Raw genomic sequence first — 27,271 nt, forward strand, 5'->3', positions numbered from 1 at the left:
CTGATATAGCTTAAGGGCTTTCTTAAGGCTGTGGCTAAACACCATTGAGTAAGTTATTCCTGTAACCATGGGTAATATGATTGCTGAAAAATCACAAGACAGAGGTTATTATAATCCTGTATATGATAGACCTTTGTTGCCTGCTCCAGCTTGAGCACTTATTTGACAAGTTGAAGGCCCCCCGATGTGCCTGTCATTTTAGTTGACCTACACACTCTTATTTGTAGAAATAAATGAACTCTTTAAAATAATATCCAAAGGTTTAGCATTCTGTACCTTTTACAACCTTTTCCTAAAAACCTTCCCTTTCTTTACCACAGATTCAGAACCGAACAAGCTGAAGAAGATGGTTCTGCGCCCAAATATCCCAGCAAAACAGAAACCAAAGGAGAAGATAAATGTAAGCGAAGTGAGCTTTTGTGCATGTGCAAACTACTAGGTTGGAGTAACATGAACAAGCAGCTTGATTTAACCTACTAAATTGGGTATTAAATTAGTCCTCTTTCACAGGTTGTTAAAGGTATAATCACGAGAAACATGCAAACGTACTGTATTAGAGCTTTAAAATGTCTTATTTCATATTAAACTTAGCTTTAAAACCTCTTTGTGGGGGAAACACATACAATATTCTAAGATAATTTGAAAGCACTTAAACTTTGTATAACACAAAAGGGTTATTTTATTATAACATCCCCTACCCTCAGGTCTTTATTACACAGTGCTTTAGTGGTATGGCACAGAAAGATTTCACCTTGTGTAATCAGTCCCATTATGACTTGACCAGCTTTAAATCACAGTCACCCCCCTCTGTCTAAAGGAGTCCAGCAGGATTTTCAGAGCTTGGAAGACCGACGTCTCCAAATCACGGTCTTCCAGTGTTAATCATCCTTTTCTACAGCTCATTTTCTCAAACACCTCTATGATTTTGCAGTATGTTTTGCCATGCACCTGAATGACTCCTTTAGTAACCGTGCCTTTGGCATGCCGGCATTCCAGAATCACATGCAAATGCTGTGCATTCTAATGATAATAGTTTTTAAATGCTGTTATTGTCATTTAATAGAGTTTAATTGTAGCACTAGTGATATGGCCTATCTACTGTATGGATGGTATATCTTTAACTTGTTCTGTTATTGGAATGTGAGTGTAATGAATGGTCTGGCATGAGCTCTATGCTACTTCTTTTAAATATTACTTAGAACCTGCTATGGGAGATGTGAAATGGTTACCTTGATCCAACATCATGGCAGTCCTTGCCTGCATTTAATGGAATGCCATCTTATCCATTGGTGATATCCTGGATGTAGATATTTTCGTTAAACTGATGGAGTTCGACCCATATGATTACGCTAAAGTTGGTCCCTTCTTGGAGTCTTGTTTCTTCTTTGACTGGCTGCTACTTTCGAAGTTGCCTGACTGCTATGTAGTATAATTTTCCTTTCTTCAGCAGTGAATCTTTTAGATTGATGCTTTTTCTACAGTTGGTAACTAACTGATTGTTTTTAAGATTTCCAACCTTTCGACAGTCTTCTGACTGGGCTTGTCTCAGGTTTCAAACATGCTTTTGGTAATATGAAGGTCTTCAGGAATGCATTTGCTCATACTCCAATGACTAGGAAAAAGTGTGCAAGATTCAGAACCTTTTCATCAAAAACCTTGAACACAAGATTGCCTCTTACTGTGGCTTCAGTGGTCAGGGGCAAGGCATGCACCCTCCTGGCCAGATATGTTGGATAAGAGTCATTCGCAAGTGCCTGAAAAATGCAGTTAAAATAGAGCATTTTGAACACGTTTTCTGCCAGGTCTGCATCATCAAGTGATTCTTAAAACAATCAAGGAGCTGCCTCGGAAAATCAAGAGAAATTAAGAGAGCTGCCAAAGGATGCTGTCTTTCTCCTTTTGTGGTGTGTGTCAACAAGATATTCCTTCCAATACTTCCGCCCATAGTACTGTCACCCCGATTGACTACAGTTCTCACTGTGACACTCTCTTGTCAGATGGGCGTAGACCAGGTCTGTCTTTGACGTGTACACATAAATTCCGATCAAGAGGCTTACTACTGTGGGGCCTCCACTGTCAAGTAAGTCATCAACAGTACTATTGTTGATGCTAGATTTAGTAAAATGCCAGTCTTTGATGTCTGCCTGTATGGTGTGCCACTCCTCATCGGTATCTTGATGTGACAAGGAAAAATCTCCATCTGTTCCCAGTCTGACCAGTTATCTGGACGAAGGACAGTGCCATTACAAACCATTCTATGATCATCATTACAATCGCACTACATGGAGGAGGAGGAGTAGCAAGGCCCACTTGTGTTACATGACCTCTGCTAGTCTTGTGAGAGACCTTCAACATATGACAACAAGACTAAAATTCCTGGTTCCCACAGCAGCCAAAGGGTCTATCTTCTCTACAGCTATCTCCACAACCACTTCCTCAGAAGTTGCACAGAAGGCAGCCAAGGTTACTTCCCTCTCCAACATCCCCGCACCCACTTTTGCTGCTGTCATAAATACCCCAGAAACAATAATCTCAAAAACAAAGGCAGTTCTTGTGGATTCCATCGTAGTCTCTAGGGGCACCACAGCGGTTGTTAACTGGTGGGATTGGAGAAGAACCTGTCTCTAGGGAGGTCCTCCTATCCCCCACAGTGGTGAGGGACGCATTCACTTTTGGATGGGATGCGCATCTAGTGGATCTGGTGATCAGAGGACTCGGGACACCAGAAGAGTGGAGTTTATACATCATTAAAAATCAAGGTAATCTTGTTGGCAGTCAAGGCCTTCCTCCCGTCCCTTCACAATGGGCCCATTCAGAACTTGGACAACACACCTGCAATGTGGTACATTAACAAACAGAGGAGTAGGGTCTCACTTTCTCTGCGGTAGCGCTGGGGCTCTGGACTTGGGTGTACCAACACAGGCTGTGGGTAGTAGCCAGCCATCTGCTGGATTCTTTAGGCATCTGACACAGCTGTCTCAGTCATCATAGATTTGACGACCATGAGCGGTGTCTCCAGAGGTGGTTCAGGACACCTTCCTGCCTAAGGTGGATCTGTTTACCACTCTCATCAACACCCATTGCTTAGCGTTCTGTGGCCTCCAGTACTATTTGCAAGGAGCTTTGGGGAACACATTACAGTAGGCGGTGGAGGTTTCTGCTGCACTAGACATTTCGCCATATTCTTGATGCTTTGAGTTCAGAGGATGAATTAGCAGGACTAGGGCCCCAAGTAATTCTCAACTCCACAAACTGGCTGAGAAGGGTGTGGCGGGCAGACGTACTGCACTGTTTTCTGTGTTCTCCCCTTCATCTTCTGCTCAGAGTGGACCTTGTCTCTCACTCAGGGGTCTAGTCCGATACCTCAGTCTCCAGAGTTTACACCTTTATATATGGAGATTGCAAGGGGCAATCTGAATTCTTTTCAGCTTCCAACAGGGAAGGATGATGTGATCATGTCAACCCGTTGCCCTCAGTTACGTCTATCTATTCCTGGAGAGATGGAATACATTTGTAGCCTGGTGTGCCAGCAAACACATTGACCCCTCGAAATTGACCTTGCCTAGTATTCTCCAGTTCACATAACCCTTGACTCAACAGTATTGTGCATTTGGGACAATCAAGTCCTATATTGTGGCCTTGCCGGCTTTCTTCTGTCTCTCTGAACAGTCATCTTTATTCAGGTTACTGGTGGTTGTTAGATTATTGAAGGTTACTACAAGCTTATTACCACCATTGACCAGACTTGAATTTAGTGTTAAGATTTCTAATGGGTGCTCCGTCCGAGCACATACATAGTTGCCAGCAGAGGTTCCTCATGTTAAAAACTTAGTTTGTATCATGTTTAGCTGTAGGTAAACATGCTCTGCATACTCCTGCCATCTAGTGATGTGCTTGCACAGTAGCAGCTTGTTTTTCTTCAAAGAAGTCTTTTGACTCGCCAGGTCTCAGTGACTACTCCCAACATCCCACCTCACATCCACACACTCAGCCCAGAACATCTTGTGATGCTGCGAGAGGAGATTCAGATGCTCTTAATCAAATAAGCCATAGAGCCGGTGTCCCATCAACACCAGGGCAAAGGAACCTACCTACTATACTTTCTCGTACCCAAGAGGGTCAGATCTGTCAGACCAGTCCTCGACCCCCACACCCTTAACAGGACATCTTGCCAGAACACTTTCACTTGGTCACCTTACAGGATGTCATCCCCGTGCTGCGGCTAGGTGACTTCATGGCCACACTGGACATGAAGGGCTCCTACTTTCACATCCCAGTCCATTCAGTGCATCTGTGCTAACTTCGCTTCATGGTAACTGTTCAACTCTACCAATTCAAGGTACAGCCCTTCTATGTCACCACGACCTCAAGGGTTTTCACCAAATTGTTAGGGGCAGTTGCTGCTTATCTCAGAAGTAGAGAAACCCACATCTTCCCCTAACTTGACTGGCTGATCAACAGCACAAGCAAACAGAAGTTCCCACCTCACACCCAGGCCAGAATCTACATTTTGCACAGCCTAAGGTTCACAGTAAACTGTACAAAATCTCACTTGGAGGCACTCTGAGTCCAGTCTTTTGTAAGGTCAGTCCTAAACATGTTTGTGGGCAAAGCTTTTCTCAGGTCCCAGAGGGTCTAGGCATTATAGCAGCTTCTACCTGTTTTAGCAGGTATGATGGCCTGAAGCATTGCAGTAGTGCCCCACGCCAAACTGCATATTCACCCACTTAAGGAGTGCCTGTCTAGTCAATGATCACAATAACAGAGTCAGAAGATCTGGTATTTATACAGGCCAGGACCCATTACTCTCTGCAGTGGTGGTACAGCAGCACTTTGTTGAGGGGCAGGCCTTGTGCTGACTCAGTCCCGCAAGTGACCATCACCTGAAACGCATTGCTAGTCAGCTGGGGCAACACCTCATCACATGACAGTTTAGGGTCTTTAGCAAGGCCTCCTCATCAACCACCTGGGGCTGTTAACCATTCATCTAGCCCTTGGAAGCCTTTTCCAACAGGTTCAAGACTAGGTAGTCCTTGTGCACACAGACAACATGACCACCATGTTCTGTCTACAAAAACAAGTAGCCACACACTCCCCTCACAGTTAATCTGGCATTAGGCAATCCATCACCAAGTCCATCTCCTAGTTGAGTATTTACCAGGAGTGGACAACGATTTTACAGACCTGCTCAGCAACAAGTCCATCAATTGGAACTCCACCCACAAGTCCTGCTCCCTTACTTTCAGATATGGGCACCTCAAGCCTAGAGCTTTTTGACACTTAGGAAAACACAAAATACCAAAACATTGTCATCAGATATCCACACCCACAATCCATGGGCATTGCTGTATAGATCAACTGGTCAGGGATTTGGTACTGTATGTGGTCAGGAAGCTGAGGCAAATGTACCTTACCCTCATCTTGTTGGCTCCCAAGTGGGTCAGACAACGATGGTTCTCAACATTTCTGAAATGTTAATTGCCCAGTGCTTAATTTGTGCTAGTTGTTTCCACTGTGGAGCACCAGCACTTATTTTTGTGCCTCACTTTTTCACTGCGAGCAAAAGACACATTTGGGAAAGTTGGAGGAAGATAAGAAACGAAAAAGCTGGTTTTAAATGAATTGAAGAGGCCAGAGAGGGCTTCAGGATTACTCTGCCTCAGTATTCTGTGTTTGCAAATTTAATTGCAGCAGCTGCATGTTTAAGAGTAGGGCTCTGGGCACCGGTACGTTTTTATTTACAAATTAAGCACTGCCATTGCCCCTCATGAGAAACTTCCCAATAGGCGGGGCCTTCTTACACAGAACCTCACAGTCAATCACCAGTCCCTAGGCAGCTCAAACTAGCGATTTGACTCCTGAGGTCCGAGTTTGGCTACTTTGGTCTACCTCAAGTGTGCATAGACATACTCCGAACAGCCCTCTAGGTGCACCTGCTATGCTGTAAAGTGGAAGCTTTCTGTCTACTGTTGTACTCCATACCACATAAATCCTCTTGCTCCTGTGGTGCAGTACAGCATTTGGTTCTTCCTACACTTATGTCAGGTTAGCCTACACATCAATCCAGCTACAGTTCGCCACAGCTGCTGCATATATGCAAAACATAGAACACTCTTCCCTCTTCAAAATTGCTGTAATAAAAGTTTTTGTGGAGGGCCTTAAGTGTGTCATAGCACCAGTGGTTCCTCCAGCCCCAGCTTGTAATCTTAATGTTGTCCTCACCAGATTTATACCGCCCTCCAAGCCCCCTGCCACCCTATAAAGAATGCAGGCCATGCCATTTCAAAGGTAGTGATTTCCATTTGTATTGTCAAGTGCAGGCCGTTCTTGATAACAACACCAAAGTGATAAACACTGGATTCCCTGCACACGTGATGGGCAGCACCCATGGGAAGATTCAACATCCGAGAAGTCTGGAAACAGACGAAGTGGTCTAGCATATAAATATACTAAAACTAAAGTGCTGAAATTGTTCCAAACGCAAATATTAGAAATGGCGATCCAAATGCAAATGGCCAACACAACGTTTTACCTCCGCAAACAAGAAGGTTCTTCGAGCTATCAAAACTTCGCAGCAGACTAAGAGAAAATCCTTCCAAAGAAAAATAATCCTAACAGTAATACATGTAAAGGGAATGAGCAGTGTGTAAGTAGACATACCAAGCAGACCAGCAACATCTGCCATGAATGAGAGTTAAATTAGACAGTAGTCCAAAGGGTGTTGACCAAAACGTTTGTATCCCTGGGATACAATCTTTTGGCATGTAGCATTTTCTGGTAAGGGAAATACACACTCTCTTTCCCCCCGTCCCCTCTGAAACCATTGGGCATGGCACTAATCCTAGTAGCCCACCAATGGGGGAGACAAACATGGCTCTAAGACCTAATCTAAATGGCCCAAAGCCAATGGGTGAGACAAACATGGCTCTAAAACCTAATATAAATGGCCCAAAGCAACATACAAAGACTACCAACTCATTACACAATTTTCTATCCAACCAGGGAGGAAGGTCCTTCACTCTAAGCTTAGCAGCATGGCTCCTGAGGACACAGAATTTGGACATGTAAGTCTTCCTGAATAGGCAATTGAAGTTGTGAGTGAGGCACGAACTTATTGTTCAAGAAGTTTCCCCACAGCAAAATGGTAAAGTTGTGTGATGGGGTGCAAAAGAACAGATTTAGTCAACAAGACACAGGACTCACAGTCCTTAGATGCTTAACACACTTACTAGACAGCAAACAAACCTACATTCCATTGAAGGTTCACCTGGCAGTTAGTGGCCTACACCAGGGGACACATAGGCAGGTGTTTCTTCACTACACAGGTGATCAAAAGGTTTCTAGATGGGGCTAAAAATATAACCCCACCAAGGGCAGCATCAACATAGGAGCCTAAATGTGCTACCGGTGCAGTTGATGAGAGAGCCCTTTCAGCCACTCCACAAGACAGACCTAAAGTTTGCGGCACTAAAACAGTATTTCTTATTGCTATGACATCCCTTCGTAGGATAAAGGAACTAAAAGCGCTCACCACCCCTAGCCTTACTTACATATATTCAAGGACAGGGTCATCATGTAAACCAACCCTCACTTCCTGCTAAAAGTAATGCCACAGTTTCACATGAATCAGACCATTCAAAAACCTAGCTTCTTTCAGGAACCAAAACCCAAACAGAAAGAGCTTTACATACACTGGACATGCGTATGGAGGTAATGTATTATGCAGAGCAGACTAAATCAATCGGGAAAGTATGCCAGTTTTTTGTATCATTTGCAGGCAGTAACAAGGGTCCACTAATAACAAAAGGAACCTTTGTGATTAGAATGGCCCAGACCATGCAAGTATACCACAAGAAAGCAGGGGTACAACGGAACGCAAAGCCCATAGCATATTCCATAATTAAGAAGGAAGCCACTCTAGTCTTTCTAACTAATGTCCCATTAAGTCACATATGTAAGTCACCTGGTTATCAACCCATAGTTTTACAACGCTCTACTATGGGGACATTCCAGGTGAATAGGAAATTACTAGTGGTACAAAAAGTATTAAAGCATTTGTTTGCGTAGTCCGAATCACTTCAAACCCAACCACCACTGTTAGACAAGGACACCGCTGCAAATATAGTGCATAGCATGTGAATTCAAAAAAGATTCACACTGCAAAACAAAATGGTTATTTGCCAGTAGAAATAGTTTTGCAGTTCGAAGAATTTTCTGGATTCATATGCTACCCACTCACCTCACCAGGAATAAGTGCAACCAGACAAACGATGAAAGAAAGAAAGGACAAACCTAAAAAAAAAGTGGAAGATGAGGGCGAAAATCAAGTCACCTGGCGTTTGTGGGGGGGTGGGGGTGGCACAGGGGGGGTATGTTCAAGAGGGGGCAGAAGTATCTGAAGGTGGTGACCACACACAGGGACTTCCAGGACAGCATCTGATGTCACAAGAGGGATGGAGAGGTCACCAAATGGTAACAGATGCTGAAGCCCAACAACAAAAAGAATGAGAAAAACACAGGACTAGGTAGAGAGTTCTGGACCCAACCACTAGAGGGCCAAATAATGAACACCACGTGAACCCAGAAAATTCTTGAAGCTGTGAAACTAATCCTACCAGTATGTTACAGTTTAGTTTCTTCTGCTCTGTGAAGAGATCACGTCAGAAATCTTTATTCTAAGCATAATGCAGATTAGTTACTGTATAGAATTCCTCTGAGCCCCACCAAATGTTCCACCTCGTGCTCACAACTTAAGCACAGAACACACCTGAATGCCACAAGAAAAGATGCAAGTGCTCCTCCTCAAAGGGGCCATAGAGCGGGTGCCCCTATACCATCATGGCAAAGGAGTTTCCTCACTGTACTTTTTAATTCCCGAAAAAGGACAACTCCTTGAGACTAACCTTATGTTCTTCCACAGGTCCAGTAAGTGTTATCCGGATGATACTTTGGGATGCCACCTTTATGCCTTTCACCAGCTGGAAGGTGGTAATGACTCGTGGATGCCCCCTAACCAAGGCAGTAAAAGTTCCTAGGGGCAACTCTACTCACTTTTTCAGCAGTTCGGTTTGCACTTTCTGCAAACAATCCCTCAGTGCCCTCCACACTTCCCATCCTAGATGGGAAAAACATTCTCCCCTTGTGCGGAGCCTGTGTGCTCAACCAGCGGTATGTCAGGGGTAATGAACAGTCCCCTCCTCTGTTGTCACTCAAAGCCGGTTCTGGTGGTAGCTTTTCTCTCACTGAGTTTGACACCAGCCTAATAAGGGGGACAGAAGCTCGGGTGTTTCCAGGTATCACTTAACATTTATTTGTGAAGAAGCAGGCAACTTTGAAGCAAATTAAGTTCCTAGGCCCAGACCAACTGGTTTTCTTGCCAGGGTAAGAAACCCCCCCCCAGCCATTGTTTGCTCCGGGACAAGTATGCACACCTATTTCAGGCCATGTATAGACTGTCCAGTTGTGGGTCAATTAATGCAAATGGGCTTCAAGTAAGGTAAAAGCAACTTTCCAAAAGTTGTTTCCCCTGTATTTAATGCAAATCCCAATTTACCAACATGTAATTTCTAATGTCACACATGTCCCTCGTAACTATTATGCACATTACCATGCGGGCAGCAAGGTGCACTTAGGATGACATATTTAATATTCAAAACCAGGTTTTCCTACCTGTCAGATGTATGATTTTGACAAGTCAGGGCAGCAGGATTCAAATTTCTGTTGTCAGGCTGCACAGGATAGACCTGAAGCTAGGTCTTCATTGCCATGGATGACACAGTAGGTGCTGCAGTCCACAAGTGACATTTCACTGTCCATACCAAGGTTGTATTTCTGCAGTATATACTCTGCCCTTATAGGAAAGTTAAATGTGCCGGTCAGGTTTTAAGGATTAAAGAGTATTAGTTTAAGTTTGACTGTAGGTGAATCCCAAAAACAAATGAGGCCCTTTTTAACACTCATCAACCAAATCTTCCTCTGGTTTGGTAGTGACCAGCTCAAATGATCTCCTCAGAAGTTTGAGTTCAAACCCTGCCATAAGTGCTGCACGAAGAGATATTTATTGAATCTGCAAATATCTTCATGTGCACTTTTGGATCCAAACAATGCTCTGCAGCCTGCAATTTGTGTTCCCTATTATGATGTATCTGAAGCCTATCTGGGAGTACGGAGGCAAGTTATTTTTGACAAAGTCTACCAGTGACACACCAATGCCTTCTCCTACAAGGAAGTCTGAGTGAGCAAAACTACCAAAGGTCTTCTTACATAAAGAGTCATAGCAAGGATAAATCCTCTTCTTTCTTGAAGAAACAATCTGATTACTGGTACAATTTGGGGTCACAGCTTCTTTCTCTGCTTCAAGACTCTGCCTCATCCTCCTTATCAATTCCAAAACTGCTGAAGATTCAACCAGAATGTCTTGCTCCATCTGCCAGTCCCATACAGGTCTAAACTTTATTCCATTCATTTTGGACATCTTTTAAGATGCTCTGGTACACTCCAGGCCAATCTTCAAGGCTGAACCCACTCCTTTAGCATGGCGGCTCCAATTGCTTCTACCCCATGCTTCCTAATTGCGAGCCTCCATGTGTTCTGGCCTCTGCACCTAGAAAGCAGACATGGATGGTGCCATTCTCTGTCAAGTGACATCCATTATATTGCCCCTGCAGCCAACCTTGCAGCTGTGCTTAGAACTGCACCCTGATTTGGCTGGAATTATCTGAGAGGCATGAGATAAGGGCAGAAGTTCCTTTCGGCATCAATCTCTTCCTAAGGCCCAGATTTTCTTCCCTGATAAAGGAGCTATTAGCCACTGACTTAATACATTAACCATATTTGTGATTGTTTATGGGCACACAGAAGTTGATGATTCTGAGGCTCGCAATCTGCTTCCTCCTCCTTACTCCAAAGATGGCCTATATTTTGATGTGCATTAGGCCAGTGGTCGGGGTACCGCTCCAGAAGTAGACATCCTGTACTCCTCCACGGCTGCTCAGTGAAACTGTCCTTTACCTGAGTGGTGCGTATAGTTGCAGAAACTGTCCAACTGGCCTTGACCTCCAAATAATCAAACTTCTTCAGTTGTGTGGCTGTTGCTCCCATTTAACAAGGCACTATTGGAACCTGCCTTGGGTGTCTTTGAAAAGCCCTTCAGGACCTTGCAGTCAATGGACAAATTGCCAGATGCCATAGGCCATCTTTTCTCATGACCCGTAAAGATAGGAAGTTTGAAAGAACGGATCACATAGGCTGCATGGTTTTTCCACTGATAAAGGCCACATGTCTTCTTGGCTGATGTTGCCATGACTTGTGGGAATTAGCTGAATTAAAAGTTGTTAGTTTACCGTAACATATGACCAATCCATTTTCAGATGTGATTAGCAATGGCACGGATGCTTCAGAACAGATTTTGAAGGTTGACTTGGATTTTGCGAATACCTGATCCTTGTCCATGGACACTGCCATCACCACAGGCTGCCATTCCTGGATGTGCTCAGCCAGGCATGTCGTTTGAAGGAAAGCATTTTTTCCTCAGAAAAGATTGATTCCTCTGTGAAATGCTTCACGAATAGCAGAGTTTTGACCCACATAGGGGACCGCCCTGTACCAGCAGAGCGGTTCCATCAGCAATATAAGAAGTTCTGAGGCTGTTCCAGAGTTCAGCAGTCCCTGCAGAAGCAACCATTTCAATTGGTGCATACACCTCAGCAAATGTTCTGCTGCTTTTGTGGAAGGGTTAGATCTAAGTTTTGGCATAATCAGCAGCAGCGTATCCAGTCTTTCTCCATCCTCGGTCAACTTGTCAGCCTCAAACCTTTTCTGACTCCCCTCCACTCTGACTTTTCAGTCAGTTTGGAAACATGAACGGTGGGGTCATCCAGACGATCTGCAAAGTCCATTCCCTACTTTTAATGCCACTTCCTATGGACTACCATCCTTCCGCCTTGGCGTATTATTTGGCACACACATCAATTTGTGGAGTTAGAGGTCCTTGCTGTACTGATCAAAAGGCCCAGAGAAAGGTTGATTCTAGAAGAAATGGATGGCAGTTATAGTTCCTTTATGTCTTGGTCCCCTAGGTGGACTGTGGTTCAAGATCAAGCCGAGATCCTCTGCCTTCTGAATCGCTTCATTCAACAGGACAAGCTCAAGATCTCACTAAGCCAAAGTCTACTGGCCCTGAATGCCAGGGATTGGTTGGCATCAATCAAAGGATGCATACTTCTCCCTGCTCATAAGTCATTATGTGACGTTCACCATGGTATCTCAGCACTGTCAGTTTAGTGTTGCCTTCTGGGGGTAATGATCGCCTTCACAATAGTCATGACTGTGGTGTCGGCTTCACTGAAACATGAGTCAGTGTACGTGTGTACTCTGCTACAGGCTGGTGAAGGCAGAGTCGCTGGCACTATTAGTGGAACCTCTTTGGCTCACAATGACTCTTCTCGTGACTTGGGCTTTACCATCAACACCCCAAAAGTTCTACCTCATTCCATCACAGATGGTAACATTTATAAGCATGATGCTAAGCACAACCCACAATAAGACCTTTTCTCCTTCGAGGATCATGGATATTCGTCAAGTGATTGAGATTTCTGATTGAAATCCATCTCCCTGTCCTACAGGTCTCATGCTTAGTTGGCCTAATGGCTTTTTTGTATCCTAGTTCCGCACACCAGATGGCTGCTGATGACCATTCAGTGGCTCCAACACTATGAGAGTCTTTCAATACAGATGGAGCTATTCCCAGCCAGTTCATCTGGATCTGCACTGACTCATGGACTCCTAACCTCAAGATGGGTTGTCGAGTGTATATATATATATTCCTTGTAGTGTCTCATCTGGCAATGTCTGTCAATGTGAGAAAGAGCTGCTCCATCTTCTCTCACTGGAGGATCACTAGTAGGGACTAAACTCCAAAGTGAAGCAGCTGAGTTTTTCCAGATTAGCGGTTCTATCTGTGGATACATTTGCCATGTCCCAGAACAGTCTTCAATTTAGTGCCATATATTTTACTCCTAATGGTTGCCAAGAAGATTCTTTCATGGTCAGATGGTTCCAGGGCCTGCTGTACGTCTTTCCACTGATTCCGCTTCTGTTGAAAGTCCTGTGGAAAGCCAGGAAAAGACTTTGGAGGCTTGAGCAAAAGGGATCTGTTGGCACTCAGCATTTAACCACCTCTTCCTTTCCCATGGAAGGTGGACCTTCTTTGGTAGCAGGATTGTCATATCTGCTAGCCTAAACCCAAACGTTTGGCTTCACTTGCGCAGATTGAAAGGTGCCAGTTAGAATCTTTTTGCCTCCCTAAGTTGCAGATGTCATCCTTGCTGCAAGAAAGCTGGTTACAAAATCCATATATGTGGGTCGCTAGAACAGAATTTGTACAGTGATGAGTCAGAAGGTTTTGATCCTTTTGAATTATGCCTTTCTGACATTGTATGTTTGGATTTCTCTCTTTTACAGTAGGGGTAAACAATGGTGCTGCTAAGCTTTTAAATGTTTTCTTTTTCAGTCATTTTGTAAGTCACCTTTAGTGGCCCATTTTCTAAAAGATTTACTTTGCTTGTTTCATTCTTCTCTGTTTACTATTCCTCAGTGGGTTCTTAATTTTATATTGACTTTCTTAATTTTATCCTTGTGTGAGCCGATGTAAGGTGTCTTTTCATCTTTTTTTTTAACCTTGGAAACAGTGTTCTTAGTAGTGATCACTTCTTCTTGTCTGGCTGGAGAACTTCTCTAATGTTTTCCATCCAGGCCAACTGTTCCTCTGTCCTTCGGCATCTTTCTTGGCCAGGACCTTTAAACTTTTCATATGGCACCAGTCTAGCTCCCTTCCCTCCTCCCTTTTGCACCATGGAGGAGTCTTTCAACGGGGTGGACCTCAGGTGATGGGTGTACTACTACATCAACTGAACAGAGTGGATTACTAGATCTTTCTGGGCTTTGCTGAAACAAGAAAAGCTAGGTAGTGGCCAGACTCCTCATCTTTCAAGAACAGTTTGTGGGGAATGTCTGATAGGTTTCTTTCTAGATTGTCTGAGGAAAGGATGACTTCCGGAACTGTCAGCACCCATGTCTGGGTAGGCACTGAGGGTGGCATCAAGCAAAATGCAATACAGAAATAATCTTCCTTTCTCTGTGGACATACTACAGTAATCTTTTTGCACAGATGTGATGTTATGCGCCCCCTCTCTTCATAGTTTTAGGCTTTTCAGGATGGTGCTGAACAAGCAAGGGAGCGTGAATACAACATTATTCTTCCCAAGAATGCGTAAGAGAAGAACATGTTTTCCAGTTAATCAAGAACTGAAAACTACATCAGAAAATTGGAGTCGGATTTTTTTTGTACCTCATATTATGGATCACAGTGAGGAAAATGTAGCTCTGTTTGAGATGAGTGAAATACAGACTTCTTGTTTCACTTTCGAGGCAACGTCAAATCTCTGGATTAATTTGATGAGTAATAACAGAATGGCCAAAGAATTGTGGTCAAAATTTGACTGGCAATGTATGAACTGAAAAAAAAAAGCTCAAGAAAGCAAAACTTTTGAACTCCGGGAACAAAAACGGACATATCTGATCGTGACTTATCTGCCTGCTCCTTCATCTTAATCTTAGAACAGTGTGGATTTTGCCAGGAAAATTAAAGGATAGGACAGGTTTCCGTTTGAATAGTACTTTTTGAACCATCACTTTAAGGAGTTGTATGAGGTTCTAGAGTAATGCAGTGGAGCCTTTAGTAAAAGGAGATTGTTTATTATTCAGGGCCACGTGGGCAGGAAATAGAAAGGAGTTTCTAACAAAATAAATAGTGATGGTGAACATTGCACTTCACAGAGACTGTTAAGTGAGAAGCCTTTCACTGTTGGAGTTTTAAAGTGTAGTGCAAATAGTGAAATTTAATAAAAGTATTCTTGTGTGGATTAGTTCTTCAGACAAATAAACCTTGCATACCTAGAAAAAGTGAAACATTTGTAATACTGGATAGCATAATTGTAGGAGAATACTCTGGTGGGTAAATAGGAAGCCCAATTATCTTAAATTGCCTTGCAGTAGCATTGCAGATTGTTCCAAGCTTTGATTACTTGATCCTGGCTGCACATTTGACTGGGGATGATAGTGAGAAGAAAGAGCTTGTTCAAATCCTAATGGCTTACACAGAACTTAACAAAACATAATGAGTTGCTTTGTAAAAAAAAAAAAAAAAAAAAAAAATAGCATGAGGCAACCCATGAAGGCTAAAAATATCTATCGACAGACATTAAGCCATTTCATCTGCTGTAGCGAATTGACCAAAGGCGAAAAAAATGTCTTTTAAAAAACAAAAAAAAACAAAGAGCTACAGTAACCATTATCCCTCATAATCCTGCAGAAGTCAGAAGAGCTGTTATAAAGGCTATAAAAATTGTATACCAGAATTCTGGAGCCAAATGTAGCGGTTATGAATATCCAAAAGGTATGGAATGTACTGATTAATGTTGGGCACAGATCCGCTTGTACTAAATGGCTACATCTTTTGATGAGCACCAAGAACAGTTTGCCATTTGAACAGATCATTGGAATTTCCAGTGTTGGCGAAATCTTCAGTGTAGAAGTAGTCGACAAGCTAGATGGACATTTTTCTTTGCACAGTATGATTTCACAGTCACTTACATTCAAGATTTCAAGAATTGTTAGGCTGATGCTTTATCTCGCCATTATCCTGAGACTTCACTTACTTATTGACTAGCCTGTAATTCCTACTCATCTTGTGGTTGGAATTTTTCCATCTTTTTTAGACAAGATTAAGATGTCTCAAGAATACATGGACCCAAAGGAATTAGAAGATCTCCACTTTAAGACTCCTGTAATTCGACGTAATGAATTGTACTTCAGTCAACAAGCCATTCTTGTACCGACTAAAGAAATACATTTGGATGCAATGAGAACATGTCAGAATTCAGCTCTTCTGGTCTTTTCCCGGATCTGGTGTTACAATTTGTCTTTAATGGCCAACTGTTCATTCTGATGCTCGTAAATGTTTTTTTGTCCTTTTCCATAGTTAAAACCTTTCTTTCAGTGAATTGATTAGTTCTTTTCACAATTTGACAGAACATAGGTTAAGCAAGAGACACTGTGTTGTACTCCCCCCCCATTTTCTTGTCTTTAGAACAGCAAAGTCCCAACTGTCTTTCTGTAACATCTGTTCCCACAATAAACTCCTTAAAAGTATCAAGAAGGCATATAATTGGTGTTTTAGTACACATCCGCTTGAGAGTTTTAAAGGCTTCTTCAGATTCATCATCCCAGCTAAAACCTGTTGTTTCCCTTTTTCAAAACAAGTATGATGTCACTAGTTATCTCCACAATACTTGTAATAAATTGATGATAAAATATTGCAACTCCAAGGAAACTGTGTATTTGACACTAATTGGTGAAGGCCATTCCAAAATAGATGATATTTTTTTTGGATACATGTAAATGCCATATATAAACTTTCAACCTAAATCGAAGTTAATCCACTTTATCCTTGCCAAACCCCTACGTCTCAGGGTCTAAATCAATGTTGCTGAAGGCTGTGTAGCAACAGGCTCAAATTTTCTTAATGTTCACATGAGTCTTAGAATACATCCAGTTAGCAACGCAAATGTATTCAAGACTTTAGAAAAAAAACGGAACTCCTAAAATGCTGAAAAAATGGTTGGATGTGAAAACACACTAACCTTGTAGCTCATATCTAACTCGAGTGATATACACTTCCACGTACACTGTGTAGTGTAACAGCACAGTTGAAATATTGTAGTTATCAGTAGACCCATGGAAATTGAATAGAAGAGAAAAAATGGCACAAGAGTGAGTCACTGTGATCAATTAATGTTCTGTTTCCAGCTATATTATTTTTGGAATCATGCATGCATTATTCTGCCATACAGGGCTGGATTTGAAAATCTCCGTTATTCCTTCTTTTTTTAATTTTTATTTATTTTTATTTTATTAAATCCATGTCATCAACCAGCCATGTGCTGTCATGTCACCTCTTGAGTGATGTACGCCTCATAAGCCTTACTTTCTGTTTTTGGGTCTGGAAGTAGAGGAGTTAGCTCTAAGCCAGCTGTAAGAAAAAGGATGTTTTTGTTTCCCATGAGAATGGTGTTTTTTTTTCTGCACGACCATCAAACACCAGTAGATGCTAACGGAATTGATGATCTACACCAACAACCTCTCCATTTTCACCTCATACAGTCATTGTCATAGATCATATGCAGTGGAGGATCCATTTTGGGCATGGAACACGCACCATTCAGGTTCTGCCCTAAAATGCCATCACAAGTTTGAGAAAGATAGCCATCAAGTCTGCAAGTTCCTACCTACCCACAGACCGCTCTTGGGAAGATTGACACTTGCTCTGAGTTTTAGCTGAGGACACTCAAGGCTCAAGAGAAACAAAGATGGGCGCACTGTGCCATAGCACAAGCACCGAAGCATATGCCCAGGACAGAGCCAGAACCACACAGATGTGATAACTTGCGTGAAGACCCCACAAGATCACCAACATCTACAGAAACTTCAAACCCCAGCCCGAAACCCTGGACTTCTTCAATCAACACATCAACCCCGCTGCCATCACAGACAACCGACTAACCGAATAGAGGCAGCTCACCCCTTAGAACACCACCTCCATCATGTACTCTGTCAACTCGGGGGCCCCATCCGGCTCATGCCCTCACCAGATCTTCAACCTAAGTTAAGCCAGAATCAGCCACATACTCACTACCTTCTTCAACATCTCAAGTGCTGCGGCCACCTTCCCAGAGGACTGCAAAATGCAGAAGTCCGTGCCGTACTAAAGAACCAGTCAGCAGATCCCAGCAGACTCAACAGCTACTGACCAATGTCCCTGCTACTGCTTCTGGCCAAAGTATTAGAAAAAGGCAATCAACCATATACTTTCCTCACATCTGTAACTGAACCTTCTACTCAACTCCTTCCAATCCTGATTACGCAGCAACCAAAGCACTGAGACATCCCTCATCGCCGCTACGGTGGACAACCGTGCTCTACTCGACCAATGAGAGACTGTGGCTATGATCCTCCTAGAACTCTCAGCAGCCTTCGATACGGTTTGACACCAAACACTCATCACAAGGCTGCACAACATAGGCATTCAGGGAGTCACCCTCAAATGGATCGCCTCTTTACACGCTGGAAGTACACAAATTTTGCCCCACCCCTGTACCCAAGGAAATCTGTGGACTGTCTGTATGATCATCACTCAGCCCCACTTCCTTCAATACTTAAGACACCTCTGACCAGCACTGCCAAAACTCATGGACTCAGCATCATAGCCTAGGCTGACGACACACAACCCAGCCTCTCCTTCTCCAAAGACTCCACTAAGACAAACTTCCACAACTGCATGACAAACGTTGCCATCCTGATGAAGGGCATCTGCCTGAGGCTCTACCTGGAGAAGACCGAGGTACTGATCTTCTAAAACAAAAGCTCCCCATGGGATGCATCCCAGTGGTCCTCAGAAGTCGTACCTACTCCTATCCCCACTGACCATGGTAGGAACCTAGGCATCATTCTGGACAACAAGCTATCCGTGGTTACTCCGGCTCCCTGTACAGAAAAGATGCTGGTTCAAGTTCCTGCCCCATGCACACAAGGCCCTACAACAACTGTAATTCCTCCTACTTCAACCACTGCCTGAACTTCAATCAACCCATCAAAAACCTCCGCTCCACGACCCTTTCTCTACTCCTCACGCTCTGAGATAGCAGCAAAGACATGGAATGAGCTACCCTTTTATCTACAGCCTCCCCACCTCTTCCAGAGTACCGAATGTACCTAAAGCCCTGGCTATTCGGCTAATCAACTGGACCCTGCCAGCGCCTGGATACCCTCACGGGTGACAAGTAGCATTCTACAAATCTATTGATTGATGTTGCAAAGGTAAGACTTAGATGCTGAGATAATAGACACCAAGAGGGAGAAGGGCACCTAGGGGCCTAAACAAATGATAACATGAGGGCGACCAGGAACAAAGCCGAAAGGATTGGACCCCAAGCATAAGAAATCTGTTTTGTTGTCAAAGCCATGGCAGTGGAGGGTAAGCACAAGCCCAAAGGACCCCTTGGATCCAAAATAAAGAATACCACAGGAGGAAAATCCTTGGGACCACCTTCAACTCCGTAGAGTGATCAAAAGCATAGGAGAGAGAAGGAGGATGGTGAGCCAGAATCTTCAGCACTTTAAAGCAAAGCTTCAGAGGTTGAAACCGAACTGTGTGCTAATGGCTGAAAAGAAAGGAAACACCTTGAGGCTGAAATGGAGTCTTTCCTCAATGGAAAGAGGAGTTCCACAACTCCTTGGAGGGATATTGAATCCCATGACAACTCAAAAAGCACTGAAGTTCAAGGAACATGAACTGGAGTTGCCTGCCACACCATAGCCAGCAAAGGAATAAGAGGGAATCCTCTTGTTTTGAGGACAGCTTTTTTCCAGCAAAGCACGCTTGGAGGAAGAATGGTAGGATCTCAACTCTGCTCCCCCTGAGTAGGGAATGGACAACTATCCTTCGACACATTCACTGCCCGATGACAATGCAGTCTACAGTGCAGTAGTTAAAAGGGCTGCACACACCAATGCCATGGAGCTGGAAAAGGACAGGCCAACTAGTGTTTCCCTCTGGAAACAATATTGCCTTTGCAGCAAAGTTATCAGTTCCTGCCAATGATACCAAGTGTGTGTTCATGGAGGGCAGAGAAGCCTTTACGGACCTGGCCACTACAAGGGCGGTTGCCAAAAGGGTCGAGAGGAAATAATGTCTGTCAGCCCAGGACCCTGCATACGTCAGTGGTCATGTTGGCACAGACTCGGTCATAGCTCCAACTGTGCAAAAAAAGGGGGAAACTCCCCAGCAGCAGTGGGGCCACCACTTGACAAAAAGAGCAAATGGGAGGAGATGGTGGGCAGGAAAATGTACCACACACCACAGTCCAGCTGAAAATCACTAATCCCAATGCCCTTCTGAATCATCATGGCCGCCAGCACTTGAAGGAGATATAAAGTCTGTAGCAACACCTGCCAGAACAATATAAAAAATTAGCCAGAGCCATCGTCCAGGCAAAGAGGGTTATCAGCAACACCTGCCTAAAAGCAGCCCTAGATGTGACAAACTGCCAGCAGACAGCTGTGCATGGGAACGATACTCGGGAGGCGTGTCTGCCTACTGGTATCAGGCTTCAAAGAAGAAATGCAGAGTGCAGTGGTGAACGTGCCTTTCACACTCTAAAGTCTGTTTCGCCTAGGAGTGCACAACTCCCTGCAAAGGATGGAAAAAAAGGACAGCAAAACAGCGAAGTACTTTGGGCACTACAGTCATAGGCCAAGTCAGAAGGAGGTCAACCAAAGAAAGACAATGCCCTCAAGAGGAGGAGTCAAGGAGTTTACAGCCAGTTAGGCAGCACATATCCTCAGCAGCCAAACCATAGCAGGACAACACAGTGGCCATATACCAGTCCCCAAAGGCACCCCTTTTGAGGGAGATTTCGTGGGGGATTGGGTATTGCAACAAGAAGTACTGAACACACTGACAAGTCATTTTGGAGAACTACCCTCTTCATTCAATACGAGGCGGGGGCTAAATCTACAAATTCCTTAGGGAATCACACATTACTTTCTTCTAATGGATAATCAACATCATCCCACATGGATATTTTATAATATGCTTAAAGCTACTGCCCAGTTTCAAGCCGAAGACAAGAACTCGCAGCAAAGAGCATCTCGTACATCTAAAACACATTTGCAATAGGAAAGAGCAATAGAAAATGTTCCAGTAAGATAAAGTCGACAAGGGGTGTAGCATCTGTTTTCTCCTACCAAAATCAGGCATGTCAATGCGGCCCAACTTGGACCTTCGGGTCCTCAACAGAATCAGAACATCAAAATGACAACCATACAGGAAGTTACTCCTCACACTTGCATAACAACGATAAACCTCAAAGATGCATGACTACACCTACCAGTGGACAACCGGCACAAAAAGTTATCGAGAATCGGTGCAGACAAAGTACCAGTTCACAGATTTATCTTTCGGGATAATATCAGCACCCAGAGTGTTTACAAAATGCCTAGTCGCCAGGACAGTGCTTCTAAGAAGGAAAGGAATCCACATCTAGCCTTATCTGGATTACTGGCTGATTAAGATGCGGTTTGAGAAATATTGTATTATCAAACAAGGTAGATTATACCTGGCTTTTGTTGATTTGTCAGCCACGTTTGATAAATTGTGGGTTATTATGATGAATTTTAGGGTGGACCCGCCGATTCTACAATTCCCTAAGCAAACGTATCAGGGTTGTAGGGCTAGAGTGCAGTATGGATTATTGGGTCAATGCACCCAGCTGTATAGCATAGAGGGGGTAAGGCAGGGATGCGCTTTGGCACCTTTCCCTTTATATATTCTTTCTGGCAGTACATTGTGCCCACTGTAAAAATAAATAGTATTTTGCCCTACCCCCGCCCTGCTATAAGCTGATGATGCCATGCTCATGGCACGTACACCTCTTGCACTGTAGCAGTTATTAACGTGATTTGTATCCTATATAGAGGAATTAGGGCTTCTAGTCAGTAAAAGCAAGACATTTGCTTTGAAGTGTTGGAAAGCGATATCGAAATCTTAGTCTCATGATAAAAGGCAATAGAATAGATTATTTCCTTTTCGTATTTGGGTATTATGATTGACCTGGATGGGTCGTGGCTGATGGCAATTAAGCCCAGGAGGTTACATTTCCAGAAAACTGTTAGTGTTGCGTAGTTTTGCCTGCAAGCTTGGAAGGAAACCCCTTAGGGGAACCATTAACGGTCTATAAGGCTAAGTGTGTGTCAAAGGCCTTGTATGGGGCAGGCCTATGGGGATATGTAAAAAACGAATCCCTGCAAGTTATTGAGAATGTTTTTTGTGAAGTAAATCCTTTCTCTTCTGCAGAGTAGCCCATCCTATGTATAACATGCTGAACTAGGGGTCTCTTTTATCTCTAGTTTAGCTAAGATCCAACCGATTTTTGTTATGGCACAAGGTGTGGACCGCCGAGCATACTAAGTTGAATCAAGAGAATATTGGGTATTGTCTCAGGTCCTCTTGTGTAGGAAGAGTACAATGGTTAGAATATGTTAAGAATTATTTTACCGACCTGGGGGGCATCACAATTATTTTTAAAAACCTGAAACTCTAAGAACTGTAGCAAGGAAATCCCTGAAGAATGAGAGCTTGTCACATTTGGAAGAATTCTGCAGAATTGTTTAAGCCAAGTGTTCAGTTGACCTTAACTTCATTTGGCATGCAATTGTACTTAATGGAGGTGAGCAACGACCAGAACTGATTTGTTTTAACTAGGTTTAGACGGGACATTTTTCACCACTTGGTGAGCTTTCCGATTATGAATGACTGACTGGTCGCGGCCTATGGAAAGATGCCCGTGTGACAGGGAGATGTACTAAAGCACGTTACCCGTGTGACAAGGAGATGGACCAAAGCACCTTTTATACAATTCTATTGTGTAACTTGTATAAGATACAAAGAAAGGCACTGTTACCATTGTTGAGATCCATGGATTTGGGTACAATGTTGTCCAGGCTATGTATTTTTACAATCTCTGCCAACTATTTATATTTGCAATGGTATGTCTAAATTTTTATGGGCTATCTTAAGGCATAGAAAGGTGATATATTTTAAGGAACGTGGGAGTTCTTTTATATTCTAGTTGTAAATGAATTGTGTTTTTTAACTATTTATTACAGTTTTTTTATTGTGCACTTTCATGATTTTAGCAAAAAATCGAATAAAGCTGATTTGATTTGACTGGCTGATAAAGGCAAGGTTCTACCAACAATACAGCACAACACAAAAACAGTAATTGAAACACTATACACGCAAGACTGGAAATTGAAAAGACCTTCCTAGAGCGCCAGGCTAAACTCAACACAAGGAAAGGCCTTTGCCATGGAGAAAATAATCAGTGATAACAGAACAAGTTTGCCTCTAACAGAAGGAACAAGCTCTGATCGTGATTGTCACTGCAGTATAATGCATGCCATTCTTGCTGAATGCCAGACTCCACATTAGACCAATTTAAGAGTGGCTACAGACACACTAGTCACAGGCAACCGGTAATTGGAAGGATTTACTGGTTGTAATGGACAAGGAGATGCAATAGTGGAATGTCAGGAACATCGCAGTACTCAGATCTTTCAAACAACCGACAACCAACAACCATCTTCCACTTTTACCACAGTGCTAGATACATCCCACATGTGTTTGGGAGTGCATATGAACAAGCTGAACGTCGGGGGCCCCTGGAGCATATTATTGTGCTTTAGAATTCAAGACAGTCTTCCAAGTATTTCAGTTTCAAATAAAAAAAAGGTAGTGCAAATCCAAACTGATAGCACTACCACCATGTTGCACCTCAGCAAACAGGGAGGGACAAAATCCCATGCACTATCCAGTTGAGCACAGGACATAAGGATATGGGCAGTACAGTTTGGCAAAACAATAGTACTTTCTCAAGTACCAGAGAACCACGGTGATTAACGGGCTAAACAGGCAGAAAAATGCCTTACATGAGTGAAAGCTAATACTACAGATAAATGACCAGATCTTGAGGTGGGTAAACACACAACAGGACCTGTTCGCAACCCAAGAGAAACCAAAAGTGCTGAAATTTCGTACCTAGATAATAAAGCCCATAATCGATGGGGAATGCTCTTTCAATAAAAATGTCAGGGAAGTTTACATACGCTTTTTCACGGAGACCCTCACAGGCCCATTAACCTCCCTTCCCCCGGCCACCAACCGCCTCAAGGAAGTAGACTCCAGTGCACTGACAGAGAATGCCATGGTCTTAACTATCTAACATAATTGCTAGACAAGGGTCTCTCCTGCGCCACGCTAAAGGTTCACCTAGCAGCCATTGTGGCATACCCCAGTGGGGGTCATAGAATTTGTTTTTTCTGAACACCTGTTAAGAGATTCCTGGAAGGGGCAAAACGACTGGCCACCAGCCAGAGAAGTGTCAGCACTTATGTGGAACCTAAATCTTGCACATCCTTTCAACGCACGCACAACTCAGGTTTACATTGCCTCACCTTGAGCACCGCCTTTCTGGTGGCCATCATATCCTTGTTCTTGCACAGTGAGCAAACCCCAGGCACTCACAGTACAGGAACCATACCTTTTAGATCAACAAGGGCACAATAGTAATGAGAACTAATCACAGTTTCCTTCTCATAATAGGTTCACACTTCCCCGTTAATCAGAATATACAGGTACCAAAGTACTTCTTCCAGTAACCAAAGTCCCATGCCGAATGCCATGATGAACGCATGAAGCATGTAATTAACTTCATACAGAAAACCAAAACAGTGAGTAAGACCAATCAGTTCTTCATCTCCTTTGCCCCAGCAGCCAGGAGCACACTCATTTCAAAAGGGACTTTTGCAAGGTATAGTCCAAGCAATACAAAGATGTCACACAGCGGCAGGTTTGACACTAAAGGAGAGACCTGAACATTAGTGTCCCCCTAGTTTTTATCGTCTTTGGAACAGTGTACACTAATATCAACAACATCCTCAGGGGAGCCACTTGATCATCCGTACACATCTTCACCAAACACTACGTTGTGGTCATTTTAACTACAGAGAGTCGCAGGTGGAAAAAAGTACTTAAACACCTGTTTGCAAATACAAATTCCTGCAGGTCAAGAAAACACTGCTACATAATCTATGCACACATGTGAAACCAGAAGGACTCGCACTGTAAAACAAAATGGTTACTTACCTGTTGGAGTATATTTGTATCTTGCAGTTTTTCTGGGCTCATATGTAACCGTCTCACCACCGCCAGTAAAAAAGTGCAGAATTGCAAAAGAGAGGGTAAGAAATATCAATCAGACTTGAAGGAAACCTTAAAACAATCCTCCCCTGAGACTTTCGGGGTATGTCTGTCGTTACTGAAGGAGGGACATAGCACCAACTGGTTGACGCAACACTCACTCAGAAAAAAAAAAAAGAAACTGGAATAATTCCAGACCACACCACTGGATGGCGGTATAATGCAAAGCATGTGAATTCCAGAGTCACCAAGCTACAAAACTACTTCTACAGGTAAGTAACAAGTTCTCCACGCATGGACTTAAACTGGCTATAGCAAATTATTTGTGTCCATGAATTATGCTGCATCAAATTGTGTATATGTATAAATATGTTTGTGTGTGGTTGACTGTGTCTAAAGCATGTATAGGAATTTATTTGATCGTCCGCATGTGAGCCAGAACCAAAATTCTGGTCCCGTCCTGTGACTAAACCCATTGCACCCTGTCATCTCCTGCTAATGAGGTTCTTATCGTGTGTGTGTGTGTACATATATATGTTCGATGGCATGTGTAGCTGCAGATACACATGCTGTGCACAGTCCGCCGTCTGGTGTTTGGCTCGGAGTGTTACAAGTTGTTTTTCTTCGAAGAAGTCTTTTCGAGTCACGAGACCGAGGGACTCCTCCTACTTCGGTTCCATTGCGCATGGGCGTCAACTCCATCTTAGATTGGGTTTTTTTCCGCTATCGGGTTCGGACGTGTTCCTTTTTGCTCCGTGTTTCGGGTCGGAAAGTTAGTTAGAATCTCGGAAAAAAACGTCGGTATTGTTTGTGTTCGGTATCGGGTTAGTTAGAACAAATCGACACCGAATTTTGAAGAGCTCCGGTGGCCTTTCGGGGTTTTTTCGATCCCCCGTCGGGGCCTGGTCGGCCCGGCCACGTGCGACTTCAAGGCTCATGGAACGGACCCCATTCCGTTTCTGCCCAAAATGCCATCACAAGTATCCGTATACGGATCACCATCTGGTCTGTAACTTGTGCTTGTCCCCCGAGCACAAGGAGGATACTTGTGAAGCCTGTCGAGCGTTTCGGTCGAGGAAGACGCTGAGAGACCGAAGAGCCAGGAGACTACAAATGGCGTCCATGCCGACAGGTCAAGATCGTTTCGAGGAGGAAGAAGAATCTTTCTCCGTCCGCGAGTCGGATTCGGAAGAACTCGACGCCGAAGAAACAACAAAAACCGTGAGTAAGACGTCGAAAATCAAGGCTCACGAGAAGTCTACAAAAGCCCAGGGGACGCCACCGCCAACAGGCCATGGCTTAACCCGAAAAATAGGTGACCCATCCAAGGCACCGAAAAAGGGCATGCTGGTGTCGAAGTCATCCGACTCCGGTCGAGATACCGCCACACAGCAACCTCTGAGCCGAGACGGCGGCTCCGAGAAACTTCGGCACAGAGACAGCGGCACCGAAGAATTTCGGCACCGAGACACGCCGAAAACAAAGAAGGTTTCTTCAGAGCCTAAAAAGACTTCCGAAAAGGTTTCGATTCCGAAACAGCCAGCCTCGGAGCCGAAAACTAGTTCCTATACAGAGGAACAAGGACTAACCTCCCAATTACATCGATTTGGAGAGGAGCTTCAATCTGCAGAGCCTGACTACACACAAAGAAGGCTTCATATTCATGAGGACACAGGGAAGATAACCACTCTTCCCCCAATCAAAATAAAAAGGAAACTTGCCTTTCAACAAAAGGACAAGCAACCACAGGCAAAGGTGGCAAAGAAAACAACCCCACCACCGTCTCCACCACCATCAATACATGCATCACCAGCAACAACTCCACCACTGATGCACTCACCAGCTCATACCACAATGAGTCAGGATGATCCCGATGCATAGGACCTCTACGATGCTCCAGTGTCTGACAATAGCCCAGACTCTTATCCTACAAAACCGTCACCACCTGAGGACAGTACATCCTATACACAGGTGGTCGCAAGGGCAGCTGAGTTTCACAATGTGTCCTTACATTCGGAACCAATTGAGGATGACTTTCTCTTTAACACCCTATCCTCCACCCATAGCCAATATCAAAGCCTTCCCATGCTCCCAGGAATGCTAAGACATTCTAAACAAATATTTCAGGATCCAGTTAAAGGCAGAGCAGTAACTCCAAGGGTGGAGAAAAAATATAAGCCACCGCCCACTGATCCAATATATATTACAACACAACTAACACCAGACTCAGTAGTTGTGGGGGCAGCTCGTAAGAGAGCCAACTCTCATACCTCAGGCGACGCACCACCTCCAGACAAGGAGAGCCGCAAATTTGATGCTGCGGGAAAAAGGGTTGCAGCACAAGCAGCAAATCAGTGGCGTATCGCCAATTCACAAGCACTTTTGGCAAGATACGAC

The 27,271-nt window shown here is 43.7% G+C and overlaps 1 protein-coding gene across 2 annotated transcripts in view; it reads left to right on the forward strand.

Annotated features, from left to right (window-relative positions):
* The window catches only part of KMT2A (lysine methyltransferase 2A), a 1,244,888-nt gene that overhangs the window by 278,486 nt on the left and 939,131 nt on the right, over positions 1-27,271 (forward strand). For both annotated transcript variants that reach the window (XM_069224744.1, XM_069224745.1), the window contains exon 8: positions 321-400. In XM_069224744.1, coding sequence (XP_069080845.1) covers positions 321-400 — 80 coding nt within the window. The remainder of the gene's footprint in view (positions 1-320; positions 401-27,271) is intronic.

The sequence above is a fragment of the Pleurodeles waltl genome, chromosome 3_1 (genome assembly GCF_031143425.1).
Source record: "Pleurodeles waltl isolate 20211129_DDA chromosome 3_1, aPleWal1.hap1.20221129, whole genome shotgun sequence".
Taxonomy (NCBI): Eukaryota; Metazoa; Chordata; class Amphibia; order Caudata; family Salamandridae; genus Pleurodeles; species Pleurodeles waltl.